General features: G+C 31.9%; 1 protein-coding gene across 2 annotated transcripts; it reads right to left on the bottom strand.

Annotated features, from left to right (window-relative positions):
- Window positions 1-3,550: 3,550 nt before the first annotated feature.
- LOC111900513 (receptor-like protein 7) lies at window positions 3,551-8,898 on the bottom strand. Of its 2 annotated transcripts, XR_002853234.3 has the most exons (3): window positions 5,834-8,898; window positions 4,766-4,841; window positions 3,551-4,171 (listed from the first exon to the last, which is right to left on the bottom strand). XR_002853234.3 is itself a non-coding variant. In XM_023896396.3 (2 exons), the coding sequence occupies exons 1-2, from the start codon at window positions 8,724-8,726 to the stop codon at window positions 4,831-4,833; spliced, it is 2,904 nt and encodes a 967-aa protein (XP_023752164.1). In that variant the 5' UTR covers window positions 8,727-8,898; the 3' UTR covers window positions 4,580-4,830. The 2 variants fall into 2 exon arrangements, 1 of the variants encoding a protein (XP_023752164.1); XM_023896396.3 differs by lacking the exon at window positions 3,551-4,171 and having other exon boundaries at window positions 4,580-4,841.
- Window positions 8,899-9,290: the final 392 nt, after the last annotated feature.

Here is a 9,290-nt window from a genome sequence, read left to right as displayed (position 1 = left end):
AAACAAAAATCAAGTAGAGTATTCATAAAGTTGACGATTCAAAAAGTATTCCAACACGGGATAATTAATTTAATATTTTTTTTGTTATTAGTTTAATTTATTAAACAAACTTTATTTTATTTTAATTTTAACATTAACTTTATTTTAAGTCACTAAATGTATGTTGCTATTAAGTTAGTTTTATAATTAATAAAGTTTGATTTTATAAATGTAACTTAATTTGATTCTAAACGTAAATTAATTAGATTTTATAATTAATTTAATATTTTCTTTTTTGTTATTGGTTTAATTTATTAAACTAACTTTATTTTCATTTTAATTTATTAAACTAACTTTATTTTATTTTAATTTTAACATTAACTTTATTTTAAGTCACTAAAAATATGTTGCTATTAAGTTAGTTTTATAATTAATATAATTTGATTTTATAAAGGTAAATTAATTTGATTCTAAAGGTAAATTAATTAGATTTTATAATTAATTTAATATTTTCTATTAAGTTAGTTTTATAATTAATATAATTTGATTTTATAAATGTAAGTTAATTTGATTCTAAAGGTAAATTAATTAGATTTTATAATTAATTTAATATTTTTTTTATTGGTTTAATTTATTAAACTAACTTTATTTTCATTTTAATTTATTAAACTAACTTTATTTTATTTTAATTTTAACATTAACTTTATTTTAAGTCACTAAAAATATGTTGCTATTAAGTTAGTTTTGTAATTAATATAATTTGATTTTATAAAGGTAACTTAATTTGATTCTAAAGGTAATTTAATTAGATTTTATAATTAATTTAATATTTTCTATTAAGTTAGTTTTATAATTAATATAATTTGATTTTATAAAGGGAACTTAATTTGATTCTAAAGGTAAATTAATTAGATTTTATAATTAATTTAATATTTTCTATTAAGTTAGTTTTATAATTAATATAATTTGATTTTATAAATGTAGCTTAATTTGATTCTAAACGTAAATTAATTAGATTTTATAATTAATTTAATATTTTCTTTTTTGTTATTGGTTTAATTTATTAAACTAACTTTATTTTCATTTTAATTTATTAAACTAACTTTATTTTATTTTAATTTTAACATTAACTCTATTTTAAATCACTAAAAATATGTTGCTATTAAGTTAGTTTTGTAATTAATATAATTTGATTTTATAAAGGTAACTTAATTTGATTCTAAAGGTAAATTAATTAGATTTTATAATTAATTTAATATTTTCTTTTTTGTTATTAGTTTAATTTATTAAACTAACTTTATTAATTTTAATTTATTAAACTAACTTTATTTTATTTTAATATTAATATTAACTTCATTTACAACTAATTTATTATTTTTTTAATGTTTTTTTTAAATTAATTTAAATTTATTCTATAATTAAATTAAAATTACTAGAAGTACGTTGCTATTAATAACCTAATTAAAGCTAAAGTTGTAATGACCAACATTAAGTCACTAAAAGTATGTTGCTATTAAGTTGGCCAAACATTAAGTCACTAACAAAATTAAGCACTTTCAAACCATATACAATACATTACTAGAAGTAAGTTGCTATTAATAACCTAATTAAGCTAAATGTATACATCCAATTTCATATTTCAATAACCTAATTAAGCTAAATGCATATTTCAATTTCATCCAATTTCATACAATTAAGCCAAATATATATATTCAATTTCATACAATTTGCATATTCCAATTTAATCCAATTTGCATATTCCAATTTCATACAAATATATATATCTAAGTTTCATGTTAAGGCAATGTGGTATAACTTCAATGTAATCTAAACATAAATTTCAACAAAATACATACAATCCAACAAAATTCCCACAAATGTGAACAAAACACACATAATAATTCAACAATCCAACAAAATGCATAACCAACAAAATACATACAATCCAACAAAATGCATAACCAATTCATATATCAAAATACAAACATAATCACTCAACATACTTGAAAAATACTCACTATTTATCATCTAAAACAGAAAAATCATAAAGAAGATGAGAAATTTGACCTTGGTTGGGGGCAATTTCGGAATTTTGGCTAAATGTCGACCTTGGTTGGGGTTGTGGCGGTATTGTGGCTGCCTTGAGGGAAGGAGAAGCTAGCTAGCACCGGTCCAAGAAGCAATGCGTCCACCAAGTTGAAAAATTGCGAGATATTGAAGAAAAAACGAGAGATAAAGAGTTATGGGTATAAGCTGTGAATGGCAGAAAGGTAAACTGTGAAGGGTATATGCGTTTAGCATTAGCGGCGATGCCTATTAGCGGCGACGTATGGCAATAGCGGCGACATTAGGGCATTAGCGGCGACACACGGAGGGAAAACTCAGCGCGCCTTTCCCTTTTCCTTAACAACCGTTAGATTGAAAACAAATCGGACGACTGGGGTGAAAATGACGCGGATCGCTAAATGAAAGCATTAGCTGTGACGCCTTTAGCGGCGACAGCCAGCAATAGCGGTGACACGTAACGCGTCTTTTACGTGTTGCCGCTATTGCTGGCTGTCGCCGCTAATGCTAACTTTTCTTGTAGTGATACGTCACGTTTCCTTGTTAAACAAGGTTGCTTGTTTTATAAGTATTTTGTTTTTCCTAATTTTAGTTTTAGATTCCTTTTAGAAGTCTTTGCTTTTACCCTATAAATCTAGGGATTGTAATCAAATTTAATTAATCAATGAAATCAATTTCTCGAAATATATTACGGTATCAAAGCAAACATGAGAATTAAACTTAGTTTGTTCTAAACGATGATCGGCGCACCGACGAACATTCCGGTGACAAGAAACAGACGTCGATCATAGACATCTCGTCCTCATATTTTCTTGCTTATGTCGATCACCCAGGACAAAACTTTGTTGGCGATAATCTACGTACTTTGCGATGGAAACTACAATGATTGGAAGATGGAGATGACAAAAGCATTATTTGCAAAGAACAAGATATGGTTTGTAGATGGGTCTATTCGAATGCCTGCTGATGATTCTTCGAAACTGATGAATTGGAAGTGATGCAATGCCATAGTGCGATGGATGGCTCATTAGTTCTAGTTCCGTGGACAAGGAAACAAAAGGTAGCGTTAAATACGCTATCACCGCCCACGACTTATGGATAGATCTTGAAGAAAGGTTCAATAAGGAAAACACCCCAGTGGCTTATGAGCTCAGACGCACCATTACCGCTATTCACCAAGAACGCATAACTGTCTCTATATTATACCAAATTAAGAAGCGTTTGGGACGAAAATCAATCGATAACCCAATTATCGTTGTTTAAATGTCAAGGTTGTAAATGCAACATCTCCAAAAGAGATTACTAAACTACGTGACAAAGAACAACTTTATTATTTCCTGATGGATCTCAATGATGAGTTCAACACAGTCAAGACACAGATTATGAGCACCCATCCACTTCTTGGAATAACCTACCATCTCGTGAGTTAAGATGAACAATAACGCATCATCGAAACTGCTGATAGACCACATGAGAAGTTGCTGCCTTCCAAGCAAACAGAAGAAACTTTAACCGACAACAACAAAAGACCAATACTCTAAACAATAGAAGAGATGATTACAAAAAAAGGGACGACGAAAGACAACCACTGTCGAAAGGGGAGCCATACTATGGATGGCTGTTTCCAAATAGCATTTTATCCAGAATGGTGGAATATGATATCTATCAACACAAGGTGGAATATGATATCTATCAACACAAAAGGTCAACTGGGAAGAAACTACAACTAAGGGCTGCAAATATGTCCAAAGTGAACCAGCAAAGCAATACCAACATTACAAAGGAGGAATATAACAATCTTGTTCAAATGACCCAATCGATGAAACCACAAGAACATGCCTCAAAGGCTAATATGGATGGTAAGATACTTTATGCTCCTCAAGAAAATTTGATCAACATAAATAATCCTAGAAATTCATGGATTATAGACTCGGGGGCTAGTGAATATATAACCACCATAAAAATTGGTTGAAATCCATTAAATAAAACAAAGATGGCATTAGTCTGACCATTCCGAATAGTGAAACCATTCCCATTGAAGGGACCGATAATGTTCTCATGTGACTTGCAATGTTCACTAACATTCCTTCTGGACATCTGGTTCATCCATGACGTGCATTCGAAGAACCTGATTGGGACAAGTAAGGAATGTGACGACTTGTATTACTTGGAGCCGCTCAAGAAAAATAAAATGGTCGTGGCGGTTTTTGGCAAACAAGCAATATGGCATAAAAGACTAGGACATGCTTCAAAAGAAGTTTTGAAGAAAATTCATCAATTAGATATAGAAAAATACAATCATTTTTGTGATTATTGTATTATGGCTAAACTTTTAGATTAAGATGTTTAAGCCCATAACTAAATAGGTATATACTTTAGTTAGAAGCAAAATCCTTTTTGGGTTGGCCTAATATTGAGAATCAACCCAAAAGAGATAAATATTGGGAGTTTCTTGTCATACGAGTTATTGTTGACTTAACGTAGAAATTGATGTTAGGTAAACGAATAAAGTGTTCCATAAAGTTGTTTAAAAGCATGAAAGAAACACCTTCTTGACACTGAAATCGTCAATAATATATATAGTCCAAGTTAGTATATCACATTTTAAAACAAGTATGCCTTTTATGTATCAAGGATACACATAAGCAACAAAAGTCCTAGGTGTATAAAAGTCTTAAAAACAAAAGTCTAACTCAAAGAAATATAATGGAAATCCACATACTTAACAGTGTGCAGACTAAAATCCCTTGACCCTCTACATCTTCTCATTGTCCTTCGAACTTGAAGCTATGATAGTCCTGAGATACATGTTTAGGTAAGGATTATGATGGTAATTCACAGTTTTCTATCTATAGAAACTGTTGCACCCAAGATCATAAAATGTGTACATGAGAAAATATGGTTATATACCAAAATACATTAAACATGTAACATACCATAACACATTCCACACAAACATTCCTTCATAAATATCATCATAAACGTACCGTAAAAGAATAGCTTGTTGAAAAAGACATACCCACATCACATAATTGGACAGATTGCCAAGTAAAAAATTAAAATTATTTTCCATAGTATTTTAAATTTAAAATATGTAAATAATACAATCTTTGCTTAGATGCATATTTGGGTTGATATATAATTTAATAATGTTTTTGATAATGATGAAAAACTAAAAGTAATTGTTAACAAGACAATGTTGAGAAACATATCTCGGTTAATCTCACAAATATATTGTAACGGTTGCTTTCAAGTAAAAAATGTAGTTTAAAAAAAATCATTTATAGAAGTATTAGATTTTTGTAGATGACGCTCAATAATATTGTCTTAGAAAATTGCATCAAAGTTTTAAGATAATATAAAGGACTAGTTGTGAGACCCGTATATTATACGGGTTGATTAAAACAAAATGTTAAGTACCAACGATTAAATAGAAATTTTATTTGAATTTGAAATTGAAATAAGTGAAAATTATTAGAAAAAAACATGCAAAAAATAAAGAAAAAAAATATGTATTTATTGTGTAGTACACGGGTTAATTATAACAAAATGTTAAACATAAAGGTTTAAACCGTAAATTTATTTGAAATTTAAAATTTAAAATTTAAAATTAATGGTAGGTTTAATTTATGGAAACCAAATTAATGATATATTGAAAATGAAAATTAAAGTAATGACAAGTGGAAAATAAATATATCTCAAATTATAACGAAATGACATGTGACTAATAAATTATGAGAGAATGACATGTGGCAAAGTCATTTTCATTTATTAGGGTAGATTATTGTACCTTGGTTTCTCCTTGTGTTACGAAGTGGCCTTACCCATCTGTCCTTCCTCTTTATGAACCGATCACTATACCTTCCATATAGAAAGTTTCCAAAAAAAATCCCAAAAACCAGCCCACTTCCAACTCCACAGAGTATGATAATCCAATCAATTCTTTCGATTGGGAAGAGAGATTCGGACATATTGGTTGTTGGTGGAAGTCTTGACGCCTTTGACATTTGACATTCCATGGATAAAGGCTGTCCACACAATCGAGAATTCCCCATGTAGGAGCTGTTGTCGAATGTGTTGAACTGCTTTCCCTGGGGTATGCGCCCCTCAAGATTGTTGAATGACACATTGAAAATTGAAAGGAAGTTGAGTTGCACCAACTGTTGAGGAATTTCTCCAGATAACTTATTTTGGGAGAGATCCAAAGCTTCGACATTCTTTAGAGATTCTAGTGAGGGCAATACGCGTCCTGTAAAATGATTGTTGGAAAGATTGAGTGATTGAAGCCCTTGAAGATCTTGGAGTGATAGTGGGATTTCTCCTTCAAAATGGTTACAAGAGAGATCAATAGCCATATCTATGGTTAAGATATGTTCGTACTGAGTATTGACAGCTTTGTGAATTACTCTTATTGTATAATCCCAAGTGAAACCAGATGATTTGTCATTGGCTTGCATAACAGATGATTTGCCAACAGATTTCATTGCATTCCAAGCTTGGAAGTACTTTTGGTCCAATTGACCACTAAAACCATTGTTAGAGAGGTCTATGATCCGCAGCTTAGAGAAGTGTGTGGAAACAGCTGTGGAACCGTTTATTGGACCATAAAGTTTGTTAGACCGCAAATCAAGAACTTGCAATTCCGCAAGAGTTCCCATCCAAAAAGGAAAGACATCATCAAAAGAGTTAGCTCCAAGGGAGAGAACCTTTAAATTGGTACAATTTGTCAATGATCTTGGGAGCTGACCCGTAAATGTATTTTCACTCAAATCAAAGCTTTCCAACATGCATCCATGCATAAATGAATTCATAATTTTGCCATGAAAGTTGTTTCTGCTCAGATCCAAAAACGACAACGAATTGCTTAAGCTACCCAAACACAGAGGAAGTGTTCCACTTAGGTTGTTAGAAAATAAATCTAACATTTGAAGAGATTTCATTTCACATATCATTGGTGGTATTTCTCCAGTCAGATTGTTATTTTCGGCTCCATAAGCGATTGTGGTTTGTGGTGGAATTGGTAACTGTCCTCGCACCTGATTATGACTGATGAAAAATAGTTGTAAAGATCTCCATGGGAGAAAACGAGGATGCTGATAAAAGCCAGTGATGGAGTTGTATGAAAGATCAATCTTCTGTAATGTTTCTTTGCTGTTGTTCCAGATCCACACTGGTATCAGGCCATCAATTGTGTTGTCTTTGAGACGTAAGTCTATCAATTTATCTTGGAAGCGCAAAAAGGAAGGAAATTCCTTCAAGTTGCATGATTCGAGGTTCAATTCGATTAGTTGTGGTAATGTGTTATTGGTGTAGTTGTTGGGGGCAAGTAATGATATCCTGTTATCTCCTAACCTGAGAGTTTCAAGTTGGTTGAGTTGTAGGAAGATGTCTATGTCTACCCTCCCTTGGAAATTATTCGAGAATAAGCTAACAAATTGAAGCCTTTTGAATTTGGAAAATGAATTTGAAATTGGTCCTTGCAGTTGATTTTGTTGAAGGTCTATAAATGATAGTTGGGTGAGATTGAAAAACCAGGATGGTATATGACCGGTAAGAAAATTTCTTCCCATCGCGACCACACCAAGCTCGGTTAGGTTAGCAAGAAAGGGTGGTATTTCACCTTTTATGTTCATACCATCTAGATACAGTTTATTAAGTTTAGTCAGATTGCCGAGCCAATTGGGAAAGCGTCCCTTTTTGAATTTGCATCCACTAAGTTTTAAAATACTGAGTTTTGAAAGACTTGCCAATGATGGAACAAATCCTCTCAACTTATTGCCACCAAGAGTCAAGCCAGTGAGTTGCGTCAAGTTAGAGAGTGAACCTGGAATGGTACCTGAGAAAGAGCAACCTGAAAGGCCCAATTTAATCAAGCTGCTGTTATGAAATTCAGGAATGGAACCAATGAGGTTAGTATTTGATGCCACATCAAGTATTTCTAACTTTGGCATCTCAAGTATGGCTTTTGGGAATTCATTCTGAAGCAAACAATTATACAGCCCAATTGACCTCAAAGAAGAAAAGTTGGCCAAGAAATGAGGTACGGAAGAACTAATGTCAACCCATGAGAGATCGAGTTCTTCGAGTCCTGTTAAGTTTTGCATTAGATTCTTGAAGTCGCCAGGACTTTGAAACTTTAGTGGATTCATCGACAGATCTAAGGAAGACAATTGCATCAACTGTGAGATTTCATTCGGGATTTGGCCACTAAACCCAGAATAAGAGAGATTGAGGCTTCTTAATTGCTTTAGATGAGCTATCTCAGATGGGATGTGAGATTCATCAAAGTCGTTCATGGCAAGGTTGAGCCTCTGAAGATGAACAAGGCTGAAGAGAGTGCTGTTAGAGTTGATATGCCCGCAAAGAGAGCATTCGCTCAAGTCAAGGCCAATCACATGACCATTCTCATGGTCATTTCTGCACTCCACCCCATACCACGAACAACAATCAAAACCAGCATCCGATGCATTGCTTCTGGTTCTGGGCTTCCAAGATTGGAACGTTTGAAACCAACTAGCAGTGCAAAACTCATCATCTTGATGAATTAAGCTTTGCTTGAACAGATACAAGGCTGAGCATTCCTCATCATGGCTTAGAGATGATCCACTGCAAATGAGTGTGACTAAAAAGTACAAAAGGGAGATGGTTCGCAATAAGCTGAAGTGATTCAAGTATGAAGCCATGGAAAAAGGGTTTGAAATATTTTAATTGTGTGGATGTGCAATGTTCTTTATATAGACCATTTGTACGTTGCTCAATCATAAATGAATAAGACATGCACTATCCAGAGAGAGATGAAGCGTGAGTTGCCATAGTGGAAAGATAAAAAAACATATTGCTTTAGCTTTAGTTAGGTAGATGAAGAACCAACTGTTAATCCAAAGAAAAAAAAAACTGGGGAAAAAAATATGGTCCAAATACATGAAATGATAATATATTTTTATTTATTTTGTTATTATAAAAACATGTTTTTATGTATTTTGTATTTTTTTTATTAAACTTTAACAAAGTTTTCTTTTTATAGGAATTGGTGGCCTAGCTTTAATAATTGATTAAATAGAAGCCAAGTTTTAAATCTGTTCCACCTAAGCACATCAAATCCTTTTTTGAACTAGCTTAATTAACCACCCAAGTTTTTTAATTCAACTGTTATCAATCTTTATACCTATTTGTTTCGTTTCTATGTAATTTGAAAACAGAAATACCAACTACCTGTTCTTATGGATCTTGTTTCATGATGGACCTAT

Source organism: Lactuca sativa, chromosome 7, assembly GCF_002870075.4.
Source record: "Lactuca sativa cultivar Salinas chromosome 7, Lsat_Salinas_v11, whole genome shotgun sequence".
NCBI lineage: Eukaryota > Viridiplantae > Streptophyta > Magnoliopsida > Asterales > Asteraceae > Lactuca > Lactuca sativa.
Note: the sequence above shows the minus strand (reverse complement) of the source record. Positions and strands in the feature narration are given on the sequence as shown.

Coding starts and splice junctions, on each gene's coding strand:
- LOC111900513 (XM_023896396.3), bottom strand. CDS start 8,726: ATGGCTTCATACTTGAATCACTTCAGCTTATTGCGAACCATCTCCCTT.